The sequence below is a fragment of the Panthera tigris genome, chromosome A2 (genome assembly GCF_018350195.1).
Source record: "Panthera tigris isolate Pti1 chromosome A2, P.tigris_Pti1_mat1.1, whole genome shotgun sequence".
Classification (NCBI taxonomy): Eukaryota; Metazoa; Chordata; class Mammalia; order Carnivora; family Felidae; genus Panthera; species Panthera tigris.
Window position 1 is genome coordinate 20,129,710 of NC_056661.1, and position 19,056 is coordinate 20,148,765.

The following is a 19,056-nucleotide window of genomic DNA, read 5'->3' on the forward strand; positions in this document are numbered from 1 at the left end:
GTGCTGCCCTTTGCCTTATCCACATTGCTAACTTGGGCCTGTGCAAGGATCTCCAGGAGGCCAAGCCTGCCAGTGCTGAGGGGTAGAGGGGTGCCTCAGTCCTTTCTGCCAATGGGTCTCCCTGTCAGGACAGAGGGATACAGTTAGATACCCTCAGGTGCCTATGTCCTTTTTCTTGGCCATGTACAAGACAGCTTGGAGCCCAGCCAGGCATTGTAGGGAGGTGCCTCCAATGTTGACATGGCAGCACTCAGAGCCAGATAGCGAGGGACAGTCTTCCTATGGCTGAGCATGATCGGTACCACTGCTTTGATTTCCCTGTCTTCTCTTAATATGATCTGGCTCCTGGGCCCATAGCTCTGCCTCCTGAGGTGTAACTGGTTGTTTTCACCATCTTTGATATTTTTCTCCCCCCTCAGCTGCCAAATTTCCAGCGGGCCCTGTTCCAGCAAGTGGTCGGATCCTGCAAACCCTGCAGTGATCCCAATCTGTCTGTGGCTGAAAAAGGTATTGTTCCCCTTTCCAGGTGGCCTTCCCCCATGTCTGTCCCCATCCTGAGTGTCTGACTCTTGTCCCTGAGCACCAACTGGCCAAGGCTGTGCCACACTCCAACACCCAGGCCTGTCTGTGTGTCCAGAGTCCTGACCAACTCCTGTGCTCACTGTTTAACCCATGTCCGGTTTGATGCTAAGTTTGGATCCTGTTAGTTTATGTATCTCTCTCCCAAGGGCCCACCTTCAGAGAGGCCCCAGCTGCTACCTGCCCTGAGCCCACGTTTATGGAAACTCAGGCTGCTGTGTTCAGACTGTTGGGCTTCTCCCAACCAGCTCCAGTATTCAGCAGGCCCGATGGCCCCTTTGGTCACTCTCAACTTGGGCCCTCAGGGACCTTTCCTTATTGCTCAGAATAGGCCTGTGGCTGAGCAAGCTCCTAGAAGAATGGGAAGGACAGACCATGGCAAAGTGAATTTCCCAGAGACAATCCTCTCCAAGGAAGCCCTAGGTACTCTGAGTTGAGTCCTCCTGCAGCCACTCTGGCCAGCAAGTGGCCAGCTGCTGTGAGTCTATCTTATTAGCAGGGATTACAAGCCCATCAACTTGGGCATGAACCCGGGCAGTCCTTAGAACAGGGGATGTTTGGATAGTGGAGTTTTACCCTGTGTCCCGCTGCAGCAAGCTGATGGAAGAACCAGACTTGGACCCTACATGACCCTGGCCCAAAGCCTCACACATGGAGATCTGACTTAATTTTAACACAAAGCAATACCTATATGAGGATTATGCTAGAGCACCTGCCACCCAGAACCTGGCCCCATATCAGCCCCTCTCCCTGTAGTTTCCCCTCCCTCTCCTTCATCTGGTGGAGCTTAGGGCAAATTCAGTCCCCAGGAATACAAGTTGCTGTCCCATCAGAACCTGTACCTCCAAAGCTGTCACCATGTTGTCATTGCACCTCCTCACCAAGTGCTGTCTACTGTCCCCACTGTCATTGTTCCTCCCTTGCTCACCACAGAGGACATGCCTCTGTGTCTTCTTTAAGGAGACCAGACACTGGGTCCACAACCTCAGTGGCTGGTAGGCATAGGTACCAGGTGCTCAACCACAAAGGATATGGAGATTCCCGCCGAAGATGACTTCCTAGCCTCAAGCCTGCACATCCCAAAAACATGCGGCTTACCTGGACCTTGCACCTATTCCCACAAAATAGAGTGCCATTTTGGCCTCAGGGGCCAAAATCCACAGTATCTTTTCTTCTGAGATGTGGGACCATCTGAAAACTAGCCAAGAGCACAGAAGAGCTCAGAGCTCAAGTGGGTGCTGGTGGCCAGACCAGGACCCTATGCCAACCGGACAAAGAAGAACACCAGGCCTCAGACCAGGCTGCAGCAAGAAGCTGGACATGCCCATCCCCAAGTGTGGGAAGGAAAGAGGCTGAGGCCACAGCAAGCATGTCCATGCCACAGTGCCAGTGTTTTGTGGGCAGCAAATAAGACATTTGCCTAGTGGGAACACACAGGCCAGAGTAGTGGCTCCCTAAGTCTCTTCCTGGATCCTCCATGGCAGAAGCTATACATACTTATCACCATTCTCTTGTCATCAGGATCCTGATTCCCACAAGGACTCTGCTTCTCACTTGTCATCTCTCTTTGCCAGGCAGTGACTCTCAGGCCAGTGCTGGACCTCCGTTCACAGAGACAGAGCAAGAAATGGCCAGGCCACAGTAGGGATTGCCCCCTTCTGCCAGGATAAGTCGCTCCATCTTAGACTTTCCACTAGCCCCAGTGCATTTGTGTCACATGGCAGAGGTCCATGGGCCTCATTGCTCACCAACATCAGTCTATAGGGTGAACTAGATGGTTCTGGATCACTGGAGTGGCTCAGGCAGGCACCCTTTGAAAAGCCCTGCAGCCTGCCAGCTTTTTTGCCCCATAGCCTCGCTGCCCACAAGTTCCTGTGGGTTCTTGTGGGTGAACATCTGTGGCCCTGCAGTGAGAGCTTGGGCTGTCAGGACCCCTTTGGGGAAGCTGCCCAGACCCACCTCCAAGCTTCTTAATTCCTGAAATTCGGGGGCTTTTTTTGTTTTTTTTAGAACTTTTCTCTTTGGAGAGAGCAAGTTTCAGTGATGAGGACCCAGAAGCTCATGCCCCATCTTGAGGAGAGTCTGTGTGAGAATGGGCCTATCTTGTTCTTCAGTTGCCTCAGGCTCTCCAAGGAGGCCTTCTGGTGGAATCCACCTGGTGCTCATCACATTCAGAATTCTTTCCTCCCTTTAGGCAACAGCTGAGTGCCTGCCCACCCAATCACTGCCATGCCCTCCCACCAGCCACCTGCCATCAGCTATCCCATGAGACTGAGCAGTCCTTAGAACTGAGGCTGTTCAGGTAGTAGAGTTCTACCTTGTGTTCTACTGCAAGCCCTCGAGTTCCTCACTAATGGGAAGGAAGGAGAAGGGCATAACTATCTTATCCCTGGACCACATGGGCCCAGCCTCTCCTGGCCACATCCTCCTTGAAGGCTGGACCCCAGCTCCTTCCTTTCCAGAACCTCTCTATTCCTTTAGGCGCTAGCATTTCCCGCTCGGTACCTGGCGCTGGAAGAGCACAAACCCCAGCCTCTTCGGGCACACTTGAGTTATAACTGCCTCAGAACAAAGCTGGGGGCTAGGTCTCTGAATTATGAGCTGCTTCCCTGCTGCTGATAGCCCAAAAGGGAGATTATGTTTGCCTAGCTCCATTAGAGAAAAGACACATTTCTTGTCAGTTGTATTTGGTCTCCAGGAGGAGTTGGCCAACAGTATTTATATGTCCCCTGCTGTTCCTGCAGAGTGGCACCCTCTAGCCCAAGATCCAGCCATTCTTCCTTTCCTCTCCTCTCCTGCAAAGTTGCTCACCTCAGCTGTGGCTGGGGGAGGGGTGTGAACGGACCAGTATTCTGGCACTGGCCTCCTTCCTTGGCATAGATGGACACTCTGTTTCCCTTTGTCCAAGGCCCGCTCTACCCTGCATCCATGGCATGTGGATGCCAGGAACTGGGCCTCTCTGCAAGCCTAAAAGCACCCTCATTCCCACAGCCCTCCCTTTTCTTGGGAAGCCACGGGTGGAACCAGACCTGAGCCACAACTCTTGGGCTGTATACTCTTCCCTTCAGCAGGCACACCAGTCCTTGCCTGAAAACCCTTTGTGCATCCCAAATCCAGTCAGTAGGCAGAGAAGCAGTGGGGTGGGAACAGCTTGTATGTTACCAGAGGCCTTTTGGGGGGCAACTCCTGCCCACACCCTGGCTGTGCACTAGCTCTAGGATGGGGCAGTCTGTGCCTCTCGCCCCCTGTGCTCCCTGCTTTTCCTGTTAGGCCAGGGCAGTTGGAGAGCCCTGACTTGGCTCTGGTGAGGAGCTCTGTGGCCTGCATTCTGTCTGCATTCTGTCCCATCAGCCCGTTCCACTCTGCTCTGCTCACTTCTGTTCTCTGTCCTCTTCTGACAAATCCCGGAGGCTGCAGATGTTCACTCCTTGCTGCACTGTCTCTCAGCTTGCCTCACCCTGAGTACTCTTCAGACGTCAGTCCACTCTGCTGCTATCCTCTTAAGCAGCTTCTGTCCCTGGTCACTCTCCCCCATGGGCCACAGTGTCTCACGTGGCCAGTGTTTTTGGGGGGCTGGCATGCCACTCACACATGTGCTGGCTACACAGTGCACACCTGGAGAAGCCATAGGCTGTAAGATGGGCTTCTCCCTGAGGATGGCTCAGAAGTAACCTCCCTTCATGCCATCTGTTTCCACCCTTCAGCAGTGCCAGCAGCCCCCAGCAGCTGGAGCCTGGATAGCGGAGCCCGAGAGGCCCAGCCCTTCCTGTCTGCCCACATGGGGCGCAGCCTGGCCCCCCCAGTGCCTCCCCGAAGCCTGCTGCATGGTAAGAAGACCTCCAGCGGGTCCCCCAGATAGCCCCTGGTTTCAGACTCAACTCAGAGGCGAGGGTAGCAGCCCTCGAGACTAAGAAGATGGGCCATTCTCTGGGCTGACTCAGCCAAGGAAGAAATATCCCCACCACAGGAAGAAGCCTGCTGGGCTTTGGGGTCGTGAGGTTTCCAAGTACAGCAGGTGAGCTCAGGAAGGCCTTCCCAACCAGGGGGGCTGAAGACAATGGAACAGACTGTGCTGGCCGGCTCCTCACCAGCCTGTCGGAGAGCTACAACTGCCTGTGGCCCACCGTTCCATGGGCTTGGCCGTACTTGACCTTCTTGACCTTCTGTGTGGCACAGGTGCCTTTTACTCCAGCAGCCTGTTTTGGAGAACTTCAGTGAAAAGAGAGGTTTTTCTGTGACCTTCAATGCTGAGGGGTGCCCAGGAGACTCTTCCCACAGCTGCGCAGTTGGAAGATGTGCCAGCACACAGCCCAAGAAAGCCCCAGCTAAGGCTCTTGTTCTATTCCCTTTGCAGGTCATTACTCCCTACACTTTGACGCCTTCCACCACCCCCTGGGTGACACCCCCCCGGCCCTGCCTGCCCGGACTCTGCGCAAGGTAATGTATTGAAGCAACAGCCCCACAAGAGTGTGAAAGGAATCTTCTTGTCTGCTCTGGAATCTCCTGGGTCTACGAAAAGAACCACAGCCCTTCCGTGCTCCTCTGTCCCAGAGCAACCAGCCTGGCAGAAGCTGGGGGTGGCCAGAGCCACACTTGTGATGCAGATGACCCATGTGTCCTGCAATCAATGCGATGGGGACAGGGAGGTCAGAGGGTCCTGGGGACAGCAACACATGAGTACCCTGAATGCGCCGGCAAGGGGCAGTGAGGGGCTTGGGGACTCCCTGCTGACACCACTAGGTATCAATGCACTATAGTTCAAGAAGTGAAAAGACATTTCCATGGTAGATCAGAGAGCATTTTACACTAGAGGCCAGTCAAAAGCAAGAAACAGGAGACAGCAAAGCCTTATGAAAACTCAATTTTTCTGCATGTTGGAAAAGACAGTCTCTGTCACAGATTTTAGCAACAGAATGCATTCATCTGGCCTATGTCCCCTGGGGTTCTTCCTGCTCTCTGCACTGGCCTGCCCACCCAGCCCTTCTGTCAGCACCCCAGAGCCACACGGGATATAAATGCCTAGCAGCCAGGCCAGGGCCATTTTTGTCCACAGAAATGTAGCTGATTCTGGGGTTCCACTGGCTTGCTTGGGGGGCAGCTGCTGAAGAAACAAATGTGTATCCAATATGTGCGGGTACTTGGTCCTCTCTTCACCTAGTGGGCCAGCCCACCTGTCTGGAGAAAGGGATTCTAATATGCCCACCCTTTCCTTTGCAGTCTCCTCTCCACCCTATCCCAGCCTCCCCCACAAGCCCCCAGTCAGGTCTGGACGGCAGCAACTCTACACTGTCTGGCAGTGCCAGCAGCGGCGTGTCCTCCCTGAGCGAGAGTAACTTTGGGCACTCCTCAGAGGTCCCACCTCGAACTGACACCATGGACTCCATGCCAAGCCAGGCCTGGAATGCAGATGAAGATCTTGAGCCACCCTACCTCCCTGTCCACTACAGCCTCTCCGAGTCCGCCGTTCTGGACTCCATCAAGGCCCAGCCATGCCGAAGCCACTCAGCACCGGGGTGTGTCATCCCTCAGGACCCCATGGACCCACCTGCGCTGCCACCCAAGCCCTACCACACCCGCCTGCCGGCCCTGGAGCACGATGAAGGCGTGCTGCTACGCGAAGATGCTGACAGGCCTCGGGGCCTGCACCGCAAGGCCTCACTGCCCCCAGGGAGCGCCAAGGAAGAGCAGGCCCGCATGGCCTGGGAACACGGCCGAGGGGAACAGTGAGGGGCAAGGAGGCGGCTGGGACGCCGCCCTCTGTGAGCAGCTTGCCCATCCACTCCAGGTCTGAAAAGCAAGTCCCCTCACCAGGGAGCCAGAGAGGCCTGGCACTCAGGAGAGAACCACCCCGAGTCTACGTTCTACTGCCGTGAACTTGTGTGTTGCCATGTACAGAGGCCGCAGCAGCATGAAGGGTTGTGGCTTCTCTTTTTATTTCATTTTCTACGTTTCCATTCTATGGGTTTTCCTTTCTTTCCTTTGTGCAGTAGATGCTTTCTTCCTCCTGCAGTTCCAGACCACGTGGAGCTATATGGAGATATTGCACAGAGAGAATTGCTTTGCAGCTTTGCAGGGCCCAGGGGTAGGAGCTCCAGGCCCTCCCTCCAGGGCAGAGATGCACAGAAGAATGGAAATTGCACTAGGGACTTCTTCTGTTGCTGTGTGGACAGAAGAACTCATGGTTGTATTCAGGGATCGCAAGGACCACGTGGACTACATGTCACAGGTGGACAAGGGAGCTACAAGCCGTTTTGCACAAATGCCTACCCACCTGCCCACTCTTCCATCCAGGAGTGCGAGACTGAGGGGCTGCTTGAGCCAACCTGCCAGCTCAGGCATGTGACCTGGCCTAACTGCATGCCCAGGGCACACTGCCAAGCTTCCATGGGCCAGCCCTGTCTCTCACTCTACCTTGGATTTTTCCATCGCTTTTATTTGACCATTTGCTCCCTTACATTCTCCATACACCTCATGCCCTGCAGGAGCCCCCTTGATGAATGGATCTGCAAAGGTTATCTCCCACCCTCTGCCCCCGGCGCTTGTGTGGGGGTGTGGAGCCAGAGGCCCTAGCCACCTTCTTCCCCATGGCCCAGGAGGCCAAGTGTTGAGAGACAAGCTGGTATAGAGCGAGGCTGGGGTGTGGCAGGGGCCAGAAATCCTCTTTCAGAAGTGGCCAGAATGCCTGTCATCCAGTTCCTGAATCAGGGATTTTCAGCACTACCTCTGAGCAGTGGGGCTGGCTGCCCAGCCAGGCTTCCAGCCCTGAGGACTCGTGGTAAGGTTCAGCAAGCTTCTAGGTAAAGAGGGTGGGAGGAAGCCCCTCCTTTGGAAGCAGAGAGCCACACAGGTTGAATTATCCTCTCTCAAGTGGCCAAGTGTAGCTCACCGCCCCCCCCCTCCAAGCCCACGGGGACCACCACTCAGGGTTCAGGGTGGGCAGGAGGGCAGTTTCTCCAGCCTTCCCAATCTTTTGGGCAGAGCGCAATGGTATCTTTATAGGAAACTTTTTCAGGTCAGGGCACGGATTTTTCTCTTGGTTTATTATTGGGGGGGGGGGGATAAGGTGGGGTGGTAATAGTATTTTACCAGGGTGCTTCTAAGTTACTTAAAAAAAAGTCTACAAAAATTTTTTTTTTCATTTGCATAAGTTCACAACTTTGATGGTCACAAGGCTGCCTTCTCCTTATTGAGCAGATGTGTTCTCCCCTAGTTCCTCTTCTGGCCAGGCCCTGGGCCCTAGACCTCCATCCTTTCCCCCACAGCCCACCTTTCCAAACAGACAAGGCCAGCCAAGGTGTTCTTTTCTTGTAAACAAATGCCAGCTTATCGAACAGGAAATGCCAGCAAGTAACCAATTGGGTAGATGAAGGGCCACATTACCTTCAGGGCATCTGGGGGTGTCTCTCACCAGGGGTCATTTCTGATAATTATAAGGATAGCTCTAGGTAGAGTGGGTGAGTCATGGCAACCCTGACCTCAGAGGGCAGGCGTAGAGTATGTGGTGTTCACAAGTGTTAGAGAGTGGGGGGCTAGCTCTGGATTTGAATTTTAGGTAGAAGGGCATCTTTAGATTTTAGGGCACTTCTGAACCTCAATCCCTGGACAAGGCAGTCATCACATAAGAACATCGACCTTCTCCACCTTGTAGCACAGGAGGGTAGGGAGGGCAGTGTGGGTTGTGGGTTCGTTTGGCCTTGCTTTTTTATGTAAGGTAAGCTAGGTTTGTCTTCCCTTTCCATTTTCCCTAACTGGATGAAAGGACATAATCCAAATCCTTTTTGTTGGAGAACGGCCAGTCTGAGGGGAAGTGGGAGGCCAGAAATGAGAATCCTCTGAAAAGATTGTGAAATACTGATTTTCATTCTTTCAAGCTTATTTGTAAATACCTATTTGAATGCTGTGTATTTGTACAGGAATTTGAGCAAAAAATGTATAGAGTGTGATGTCCAATTGGTATTCAGCCCTATAAATGTGTTTTTAACCTCTGGCATTCTGTGCTTATTTAAAATAAGAAAACTTCTAACCTTTTTTTTTTGTGTGTGTATTTATGTTTAAAAAAGTGGTTTAAAAATTATCTTATACCTGTACCAGAAAGCAAAGTTAAGAGGAAAAACAATTTGTACTAGTGTCCCAAAAAGTATTTTACTGTATATATTGTGGTAGCATGTTCTAAATCCAACAAGTAATGTGAATTTTAGATGTAAATATCTGCCACTTGATTCTCCCCCTTTCCCCACTCCTTTGACTGCTGTGATGTGAATTAAAGATGAATACCTGATACTGACCCACTGAATTCACTGAATGGGAGCAGCCCAAGTGCCCCTCTCCATCCCTTGTCGCTGGGCTCCAAGCCCTTTAGCCCCATAGAAACCTCTCTGCACGGAGCACGGAGCCAGCCTTTTCCACGCCCTGCCTTCAGACAGACAGCCAAGCCCTGCACTTGGAAGGGAGGGCAGCCAAACAGGAAACCCCCTCGAGTGCTCGTCGGCTGACTCGCGGGCCCCCACCCAGGAGGCGCCCCCGGCAGCCAGGGATCCTGAGGCTCGGTGGGAAAACCGGAGGCGGCGGGCCAGTCCTTTAGCTCCCCGCTGAGGCGGGCCGGCTCGGATCTTACAGCCACAGCACCTAAGGAGGCCAGGCGCTCCCCGAGGCCTAGGACGGCCGCTCGGAGAGGGCCCTTCCAATGAGAAATCCTCCAGCCCAGCTTCTGTCCACCCCGGCCGGCGTCCAGTTAGCTCCTACAAGACGGGTTCCGGCCTGATGCGGACATTCAGACCGGGTCGGCAGGCCTCGCGGGCGCAAGAGCTTCCGCAGACGTTCCCGAAGCCTGGATCCTCCGCCCACGGTATCGTTTGAAAAAAAGAAAAGAACCTCCCGAAACCTGGCCTGCAGCGGTCAGCTCTCCCTGCCTGCCCTTGGGGCCCCGGGGCGGGGAGGGATTTTTCGGGAAGACGTGGGTCCCAGAGCAGGGACTACTCGGGACAAGTCAGGCGCAAAGCTGAAGCCGAACCCCACACCAGTCCTCTGCGCCAGTCCGCGGCGCCCCGCCTCTGTCACAGCTGCTGCCCCTACTCAAGATGGCGGCCCGGATCCCTTCCGCCGCCTTCGCAGCCGCTTCCTGCCGGCCGCCCTGGTTCAATCAGCGGCCGACAACTGTCTAGGGCCAAGGGCGGGCGAAGCTACCAGCCAATAAGAAAGGGCAGCGTGGAGCCGCCCGTCTGGGCTCCCGGGCGCGTGGACCAATGAGAGCGCGGCGTGTGGGAGGGCGCGGGGTCCGCCCGCCAATGGGGAACTACGGCGCGCGGCCGGGACCCGGAGGCAGCTCCTCACGGCGGGCGCGGTTCAGTCCGGCAGCGGCGGCGGCGGCGGCGGTGGCGGCGGCGGTGGAGGAGGAGGAGGATGTGGGCCACGCAGGGGCTGGCGGTGGCGCTGGCTCTGAGCGTGTTGCCGGGCGGCCGGGCTCTGCGGCCAGGCGACTGCGAAGGTGCGGCGGGGCCGGGGTCCGCTCACCGAGGCCGGCCTGGCGGCGGCTCTGAACCCACCCAGACCACCGAACGGCCGAGAGGCCGGGGCTGGAACGGGCGGGGGCGGCGGCCGTCCCAGCGGGGTCCGCCCGAAGAGGGGCGGACGCCGGCCTAGAAAACAGTTCCTGAGCCTAGGAAACTGGTCCAACAAGAAAAAGTTGGAACTAGATCGTGCAGAAAACTTGGCTTGAAATTGAGATAACGCCGGAGTTTCTTTCCTTTCCCATCACGGGGCAGAGGCTCTCCCTGGCCCAGGTCGGGAGTCCCCAGGGCCGGCCATGGGCACCATTCTGGGGCCGGTGGGCCTGCGAAGCCGCACCTCGGGTTCGATGTTGTATTTGGAAATGAGAAGCGTTTGGATTGTTTTTGTCTTCGCCCTCCGGTTTGGCCTCTTCTGAGGTCACAGTGAGTCCATCCCAAGGACACGTGTTCAATCTCGGCTTAAACTTTATGGAAGGAGCAGGGAGGAGCCATGTGTGGGTCACTGGGTGATGCTCGTTCCCCATGTGCCCTAGGTGTACCAAGGGACCCCAGCAACCCGGAGGTGGGTTCTGCCCGCCCGTGGGCACCTGAGAAAACCCGGTGATGGAAAAACTCATCTCTCACCTTGTCTGCTATTTAAATTGATGACGGAGTTCCCTCCTGGTGGATTGGGGTGCACCTTGGTGATTGCTGAGCATCTCCCTTCCCTCTCTTTTCCAGTCTGTATCTCTTATCTGGGAAGATTTTATCAGGACCTCAAAGATCGAGATGTCACATTCTCACCATCCTCTGTTGAAAAAGAGCTTATAAAATTCTGCCGGGAAGCAAGAGGCAAAGAGAATCGGTTGGTGAGTAGCTGGTTACCCTCCTTGGCTGGCCCTGCCCACTTGCCTGTTCAGGAGGTTAACTGTTCTGTTAGTATGCTAGTGTGGGACTCCAGTCTCCAGTGTTTTCATGAATTCTGCAGTTGTGAGGTTTCGTTACCCTGTTAGTATTGAATGAGCATGTACTGGGTGCTGGGCACTGGGAGTATCAGTGGGGAGAAATGACAGGCAAACAAATGACAGCAGTGGGATGAGTGTCCAGCAGAAAATAGACCACGGTGCTCTGGCAGAGAGGGTAGATGCTGATTTAGGCAAAATAGTCAAGAATCTCTCTGAGGAAGAGTTGTCATTGCAAGGCAGGAGGGAAGAGCATCCCAGGAAGAGAGAACAACCATGTGAGTGTTCAGAGGCCACGTGCGAGGACACAAGATAACAAAGTGGGCACAGGGTATGCCAGAGCTGAATTGGGACAAGAGCCCTAATGAAATGATTTTTGTAGCTTTAATTTCCCTGGCAATCACTGGTTTGTCTTTTTTTATTTTTATTTATTTATTTCTTAATTTTTTAAATGTTTTTATTTATTTTTGAAGGAGAGAGAGAGAGAGCATGAGCGGGGGAGGAGCAGAGAGGGAGACACAGAATTGGAAGCAGGCCCCAGGCTCTAAGCTGTCAGCACAGAGCCAGATGCGCGGCTCGAACTCACGAACTGTGAGATCTTGACCTGAGCCGAAGTCAGACGCTTAACCGACTGAGCCACCCAGGCGCCCCTGTGTGTCTTTTTTTTTAAAGGTCTGAATCCTGGCGACTCTTAAACTTATGTGGAGGTTGTCAGCTCTGGGACTGAGCATGTACTAAGAGCCCAGGGTTTACGCTGACTGAATCTGACCGCTGGTACAGAGAGGGCGTGGGGAAAGGGGGTCCTGGCAAAGAGATGTTTTGAGATATCAGTGTTTTGTGGAGGAGAAGGCTTTCAAGGGAAACCTCCTGAAGGTCACTGTCCTTTCTTGCTGCAGTGCTACTACATTGGGGCCACAGATGACGCTGCCACTAAGATCATCAACGAGGTGTCGAAGCCCCTGGCCCACCACATCCCTGTGGAGAAGGTCTGTGAGAAGCTCAAAAAGAAGGACAGCCAAATCTGTGAGCTAAAGTATGGTGAGTGTGGCTAAACCTTATTTAACAAACACGGACCCTCTGAGCTCAGGCATTAGGAGTCGACTTTGTAGCTGGGAGAGGCAGGTGAGAAACGAGAGCCTCGTGAGCTTTATAGCCAGGTAGACTGTGCTAAGTGAGGGGCAGGGTGGATCTGGCCTCATGGGTGGAGGTCTGAATAGGCCTCACTGAGGAGGTGACGTTCAACATACTTTGGAGGCAGGCGGTAGATTAGCCAAGGGGAACAGCTAAGGGAAGAACATTCCAGGCTGAGCAAACAGGCAGTGCAGAGGCAGCCAGAGGCATGGCCGGTAGACAGGGCACAGAGGGCCTTGCAGGTTGGTGAAGATTTGGCTTCAGATCTTTAATCTGAGTCAAGTTGGGAACATGGGATTTTGAGCAGAGAAGGGATGTGGCCTGACCTGTCCTGGCCATAAGCTCTGAAGGCCCAGCAATCTTCCTCATTTTGAAGAGAAATGCTGTGTGTGGACAGGCAGGCCAGGAGTTCCAGCTGCTGCAGCATCTCTCTTGCCGACAGTACTGGTGGGGAAAAGCAGGCCTCAGAAACAGGACCAGGAATAGTTGTCCTCGTCTGTAAAGTTTAAGCAGCACCAGCATGTTTTACTGTGACTTGAGTGTCCAAGGGCCTGTGTTTGTCCACTTGTGTCAAGGATGCCCAGTCTCCTGACTGTGACCTGACAGGCTGTTGGCTCAAGGTCTCTCTGTGGTCACAAGTGGTTGTGGAGAGAGTAAGCTCTTGACCAGGGCCTGTGTTGGGAAATTGGAGCTAGGGGGTCTCTCTGCTCTGTCACCGTGGAGCTGTCATTCTACAGTGACTTGACCTCTACTGTGACTATTTTTCAAGGCACTTGGAGTGGGAACCACATTTCTCCTTTAAGGTTCCTCCTGTAAGAACCATGTAGCCCCCATCCCTGTCCTTGGCAATACTGCATGTCTGGGTGGATGCTGCCAGCATGAGACCAGCCTTCCGGTGAAAGGGCCCAGGCCAGTTCCCCCAGTTCAGGGCATTGGGCACAGACACACACCTGCAGGTGTCTGGAAACGTCTGTCCCCCTCTGACCAGTAGGAGTGCTTGTTTTAACGGATGGGAGGCTGTGCTGGGGTGACCCATGCCAGGACTATGAGGGTCCTTGGCCACTCCCACGAGCTCTCCCTACTCTCTCCTCCAGACAAGCAGATTGACCTGAGCACAGTGGACCTGAAGAAGCTCCGGGTTAAAGAACTCAAGAAGATCCTGGACGACTGGGGGGAGACGTGCAAAGGCTGTGCAGAGAAGTCTGACTACATCCGGAAGATTAATGAACTGATGCCTAAATATGCCCCCAAGGCAGCCGGTTCACGGACTGATTTGTAGTCTGCCCGCCCCCGCTGCACCTGTGGGGAAAGCATTCCACTTGCGTCTTCCCTGCAGCCTTTTTGTAATTTATTTTTTAGGCAGGCTCCTGACAATGTCAGGTGTGAAGCCTGGAGCTCTCCTGCCGATGCTGGCTCTACAGCGCCCCCTGGGGGGTTCACTTTGTTCTGTTGCTGGTTTACTCTAGGACTTCAAAGTGTGTTTGGGAATTTTTTATTAAAGGAAGAACATTTCTAGCTGTCCCTGGAGAATTAAAGTGAATCTGAAATAGGATTTCAGCCCTAACGAAGATCCCAGCAGTTTATGCTTTCCAGTTCACAAGAGTTGTCTGCTATTTTCACATCTGCCCCTTGGCCGCCAGTGCCGGAGATGCCAGGCAGGACACGGGCTGAGGCATGGGGGCTCGTGCAGGACTGGAGGCGAGCCCGGGAGAAGACTGGGTCCCATGCCTCACCCCGAGGTGACTTGGAGTGGAAGTCCCACCTGGGGAGCTGGAGGCCGAACAGCCTCTTGGCAGGGCACAGGGGGTTGAATCTGGTGTGCAAGGGAGGGGCTTATATCAGGGCTGGGTCCGAGCAGGACTGAGGGTATGTTTAGTATGGTTTTCTGGAATGATGACTTCAGTAGCTGCCTGTGTTCAGTACCATCACATTTCTAAAGATGCTCTTGGCCTGGCTTCCTCCACCAAGCACCATCCAGATCTGGCCATCTACTTGGTCATCTGAGTTTGTGGTGTAGGGTCAGTCCCAAGCCTCTGATGCCTAATTGGGGTTTTGTGAGATATGCAGAGGTCAGTTTATACAAAGAGTCAGTGAGAGCTTGCCTTTTGCCTTTGTTTACCCAAGATAAGTCTAAAATAGTTGAGGTCTTGTCCCCAAAGTGTCTCCAGAGTCTGTTTTTTTTAGTTACTTCTGGGGTTGGCTCTTGGGGAACCCAGTTGTCAGCGTAAGCTGTGGCTTGGTGGACACCCCTTTGCTTCTTGGGCCTGCAGAGACCACCTGAAGGGAAAGACCAGTAGTGCTTTTCCAAGAAAGACTTCAGTCTTCCTTTTTTGCAGTTTATAAATTATACAGTTGCTAAATTCAGTTTGCCTACACAGGCCTTGTCACAGCCTGCTGTGGCATCCACTAGTGCAGTGGCCCCACATTTTGCACATCTACAACACCACGTCTAAGAGGAAAGCAAGGTTGAGCCACTTCTCAGGCCAAGACTTCCTTGTTTTGGAGAATGAGCTGTTAGGATCTGACAAGCACAGTGTCCTGATCCCCTTACAGGCACTGAGAAAATCCACAGCTAAAGGCAGAAGCCTTAGGAGATGGATGGCCATGGCCTACAGGCCACACTGAACACAAGAACAGGGAAAACAACAACCTCTCCCACTGTAGGGCTGACCCCCGAGGTTATCTATGAAAGGGTTAACTCGTCCCTTCTGGAAGTGTAGGTCAGTTCTGGCAATGTTACAGGTGTTTTCGTTTAAGCTTTCCCCCTTGCACCTGCCTCAGCTGTTCCAGGAGTGGTTTATTTATGGTTGTGGGAGGAGGAGGAACTGGTAGGCTTTAACCCACCCCACAGTTGCCTTGCTGAAGTTGGGTCAGGTTCTGCAATGCTTCCAACAGCTCTCGGGGGAATGGAGCCATCCTGAGGGAGCTTGGGCGCCTGGGCAGAATTCATTCCACCCACCCCACTGGCCCCACATCTCGCCTGGAGGTGAACAGAAGGGCACTGGTCAGCCAGAGGTAAGCGTGGCAAGCTGTGGTAACTACTGGATTTGGCTTTGTCTTCACCCATGGCTCCGTGGCCCTGTCCTTACAGCCCACTGTCTGCTCAGGTGGCTGCAGCAGAGGGCGGGCCCAGTGGCGCCAAGGAGCCTATTCCCACTTGGTAAACGGCAGGTTTGCTGGCTCGCCTGCCAGGTCTGGCCTTGTGCATTCAGAGCCCATGGCCTCGCGGCCTTTACGGCGATCACTGCATAGGATACCAGAACGCTAAGGATGCCTGTTCTGTGGGCGGTGGGTCCTGGACGGGGCCTATGGAGGTTCTCGGGCCTGTCCATTCCGGACCCTAATCGGGAGACGGCCGTGGTGGGGATTAGGGGGAGGCCACGTAAAGAGCCACTGGGTTAAGACCCGGGAGCCCGGCGCCCACAGACGCTGCCACTCCTACTCCACGCGTCGTGGGACGCCCAGGGCCCGCAGCCCACGGGCGTCAGAGTCAGTGCAAGCCAGCCTGGCTCTCAGGAGGGCCATGATTTCCGCGTAGCCCAGAGCCTTGGCCGCGGGGTGGCGTCAGAGCTCACTTTCAGGCCCACCCGGGGTCATGTGGCATGGAGAGGCGCCGTCCGATGACGTATGCCGGCGCAGCTCTCGCCCCACCCGCCGCCGGGTCACGTGACAGTCCGGCGCAGCCTGATAACGCGACGCCCGGCCCCTGGGCGCTGCTCCCGCCCCGCCCCGCTGCCACCGCCGCGCTGAGTCCTTTTGTCCAAGATGGCGGCGCCGGGGGCGCTGCCTCCTCGGCCGCCGCCGCCGCCGCCGCCTCTGTGAGGGGCCTGTGGGCCGCCCGCCCGCCCGCTGCGCCGGCGCCATGAAGAGGCAGAGCGAGCGAGACTCGAGCCCAAGCGGGCGCGGCTCGTCATCGTCGGCCAAGCGGCCGCGGGAGCGCGAACGGGAGGCGGAGGCGGGCGGGCGGCGGGCAGCGCACAAGGCCTCGGGCGGCGCCAAGCATCCCGTTCCAACGCGGGCCCGCGACAAACCCCGCGGTAGCGGGGGCGGCGGGGGTGGGCATCGCGACGGCCGCGGCGCCGGGGACGCGAATCACCGTGCGAGCAGCGGCCGCTCCTCGGGCTCGGGCGCCGGCGGCGGGGGACGCGGCGGCAAGGCCTCCGGGGACCCAGGCGCTTCAGGTGCTTCGCCCCGCGCGTCTCCGCTGCCGCCGCCTCCGCCACCGCCCGGGACCGAGCCCGCGGGTCCCGGCTCGTCGGCGGCCGCACCTGAGTACAAGACGCTGCTCATCAGCAGCCTGAGCCCTGCGCTGCCCGCCGAGCACCTCGAGGACCGGCTCTTCCATCAGTTCAAGCGCTTCGGTGAGATCAGCCTGCGCCTGTCGCACACGCCAGAGCTGGGCCGCGTGGCCTACGTGAACTTCCGGCACCCGCAGGACGCACGCGAGGCCCGCCAGCACGCCCTGGCCCGCCAGCTGCTGCTCTACGACCGGCCGCTCAAGGTGGAGCCCGTGTACCTGCGCGGCGGCGGCGGCGGTGGCGGCGGCAGTGGTGGCGGCGGTGGGAGCAGCCGGCGAAGCAGCAGCAGCAGCGCTGCCGCCTCCACGCCGCCCCCAGGTCCCCCCGCCCCCGCGGACCCGCTAGGCTACCTGCCACTGCACAGTGGCTACCAATATAAGCAGCGCTCGCTGTCCCCCGTAGCTGCCCCGCCGCTGCGGGAGCCCCGTGCTCGCCACGCCGCCGCAGCCTTTGCCCTGGATGCTGCCGCCGCTGCCGCAGTGGGACTATCCCGGGAGCGGGCCCTGGACTACTACGGGCTTTACGACGATCGCGGGCGTCCCTACGGCTACCCGGCCGTGTGCGAGGAGGACCTGATGCCTGAGGACGACCAGCGCGCCACGCGCAACCTCTTCATTGGGAACCTGGACCACAGCGTGTCTGAGGTGGAGTTGCGGCGGGCCTTCGAGAAGTACGGCATCATCGAGGAGGTGGTCATCAAGAGACCTGCCCGTGGCCAGGGCGGTGCGTATGCCTTCCTCAAGTTCCAGAACCTAGACATGGCCCACAGGGCTAAGGTGGCCATGTCAGGCCGGGTGATTGGCCGCAACCCCATTAAGATAGGCTATGGCAAGGCCAACCCCACCACTCGCCTCTGGGTGGGTGGCCTGGGACCTAACACCTCACTGGCTGCTCTGGCCCGGGAGTTTGATCGCTTTGGGAGCATTCGAACCATTGATCACGTCAAGGGAGATAGCTTTGCTTACATCCAGTATGAGAGCTTGGATGCAGCCCAGGCTGCCTGTGCAAAAATGAGGGGCTTTCCCTTGGGTGGTCCAGACCGAAGGCTGCGTGTGGATTTTGCCAAAGCAGAGGAGACTCGATATCCCCAGCAGTACCAGCCCTCACCCCTCCCCGTGCATTATGAGCTGCTGCCAGATGGATATACCCGGCACCGAAACCTGGATGCTGACCTGCGGGTGCGGGATAGGACCCCCCCACACCTCCTGTACTCAGACCGAGACCGGACCTTTTTGGAAGGGGACTGGACCAGCCCTAGTAAAAGCTCTGACCGGCGAAACAGCTTGGAGGGCTACAGCCGCTCGGTGCGCAGCCGGAGTGGGGAACGCTGGGGAGATGGGGACCGGGGCCTGCCCAAGCCCTGGGAGGAGAGGCGGAAGCGGAGGAGCCTTTCCAGTGACCGCGGGAGGACAACCCACTCCCCTTACGAGGAACGGAGCAGGACCAAGGGTGGTGGGCAGCAGGTGGACCGGGGCTCTGATCGCACTCCTGAGCGCAGCCGTAAGGAGAACCACGCCAGTGATGGGACCAAGGAGTCAAGCAGCAATTCTCTCAGCAACAGCAGACATGGGGCTGAGGAGAGGAGTCACCACCACCACCATGAGGCTCCAGACTCTTCCCACGGGAAGAAGACACGAGAGAGCGAGCGCAATCATCGGACCTCTGAGGCTGAGCCCAAGCCTCTGGAAGAGCCAAAACACGAGACCAAAAAGCTCAAGAATCTTTCTGAGTATGCCCAGACACTGCAGCTGGGTTGGAATGGGCTCCTAGTGTTGAAAAACAGTTGCTTCCCGACATCTATGCACATCCTAGAGGGGGACCAAGGGGTTATCACCGGCCTCCTCAAAGATCACACTTCTGGGAGCAAGCTGACCCAGTTGAAGATCGCCCAGCGCCTGCGACTGGACCAGCCCAAGCTCGATGAGGTCACACGGCGCATCAAGCAGGGGAGCCCCAATGGCTATGCAGTGCTTCTAGCCACCCAGGCAACCCCCAGCGGGCCTGGCACTGAGGGGATGCCCACGGTGGAGCCAGGCCTACAGAGGCGGCTTCTCAGGAACCTGGTCTCCTACTTGAAACAGAAGCAGGCCGCGGGGGTGATCAGCCTGCCGGTGGGTGGTTCCAAGGGCAGAGACAGCACGGGCATGCTCTATGCCTTCCCGCCCTGTGACTTTTCACAGCAGTACCTCCAGTCAGCACTGAGGACATTGGGCAAGCTAGAAGAAGAACACATGGTGATAGTTATAGTAAGAGACACTGCCTAGCCCAGACCTGTTTCCAGCTCCGCATTTGTGTCACAAAAGCAGTCATTTTAAAATCTGATTCCCCACCTCCTACTCCCTTGGTTTGAATTCTCTGCTGGGTTATTTTGGTTCATTTGGTGGGGGAACAGAGTCCTGACCCCTACCAACACTAAGTTCTTAGATTTTTGAGGGTTTTTTTACAGCGATGAGCAAAGGGACTCCTGTCACATTGATTTCTAGTGTACAAGATACTGTCTGCTGTGTTCTGTATTTTTTTATTTTTTGACTAACTGTATGGAAAGTTGTCAGTAAAGCCTTTGTCAGAGGATGGATTTTTAATCCTGTTCAGAGTCTTGGT

The 19,056-nt window shown here is 56.0% G+C and overlaps 3 protein-coding genes across 7 annotated transcripts in view; all 3 read left to right on the forward strand.

Annotated features, from left to right (window-relative positions):
* DOCK3 (dedicator of cytokinesis 3) overlaps window positions 1-8,850 on the forward strand; it is a 579,897-nt gene extending 571,047 nt beyond the window's left edge. For all 5 annotated transcript variants that reach the window (XM_042979031.1, XM_042979034.1, XM_042979033.1 and 2 more), the window contains 4 exons: window positions 420-507; window positions 4,284-4,406; window positions 4,934-5,016; window positions 5,797-8,850. In XM_042979031.1, coding sequence (XP_042834965.1) covers window positions 420-507; window positions 4,284-4,406; window positions 4,934-5,016; window positions 5,797-6,306 — 804 coding nt within the window. In that variant the 3' untranslated portion in view covers window positions 6,307-8,850. The remainder of the gene's footprint in view (window positions 1-419; window positions 508-4,283; window positions 4,407-4,933; window positions 5,017-5,796) is intronic.
* Window positions 7,258-13,678, forward strand: MANF (mesencephalic astrocyte derived neurotrophic factor). The gene is made up of 6 exons (XM_042977067.1): window positions 7,258-7,354; window positions 9,354-9,748; window positions 9,829-10,063; window positions 10,806-10,933; window positions 11,923-12,064; window positions 13,252-13,678. The coding sequence occupies exons 1-6, from the start codon at window positions 7,258-7,260 to the stop codon at window positions 13,434-13,436; spliced, it is 1,182 nt and encodes a 393-aa protein (XP_042833001.1). The 3' UTR covers window positions 13,437-13,678.
* Window positions 13,679-15,925: 2,247 nt separating this feature from the next.
* RBM15B (RNA binding motif protein 15B) lies at window positions 15,926-19,037 on the forward strand. Its single transcript, XM_007081996.2, has one exon. It carries the CDS (start codon window positions 16,020-16,022, stop codon window positions 18,717-18,719), a length of 2,700 nt encoding a protein of 899 aa, XP_007082058.2. The 5' UTR covers window positions 15,926-16,019; the 3' UTR covers window positions 18,720-19,037.
* The last annotated feature ends 19 nt before the right edge of the window (window positions 19,038-19,056 follow it).

Coding starts and splice junctions, on each gene's coding strand:
- MANF (XM_042977067.1), top strand. CDS start 7,258: ATGCCTGTCATCCAGTTCCTGAATCAGGGATTTTCAGCACTACCTCTG. Junction 7,355..9,353: donor TCCAGCCCTGAGGACTCGTG/GTAAGGTTCAGC, acceptor GCGGACATTCAG/ACCGGGTCGGCAGGCCTCGC. Junction 12,065..13,251: donor AATCTGTGAGCTAAAGTATG/GTGAGTGTGGCT, acceptor TCTCTCCTCCAG/ACAAGCAGATTGACCTGAGC.
- RBM15B (XM_007081996.2), top strand. CDS start 16,020: ATGAAGAGGCAGAGCGAGCGAGACTCGAGCCCAAGCGGGCGCGGCTCG.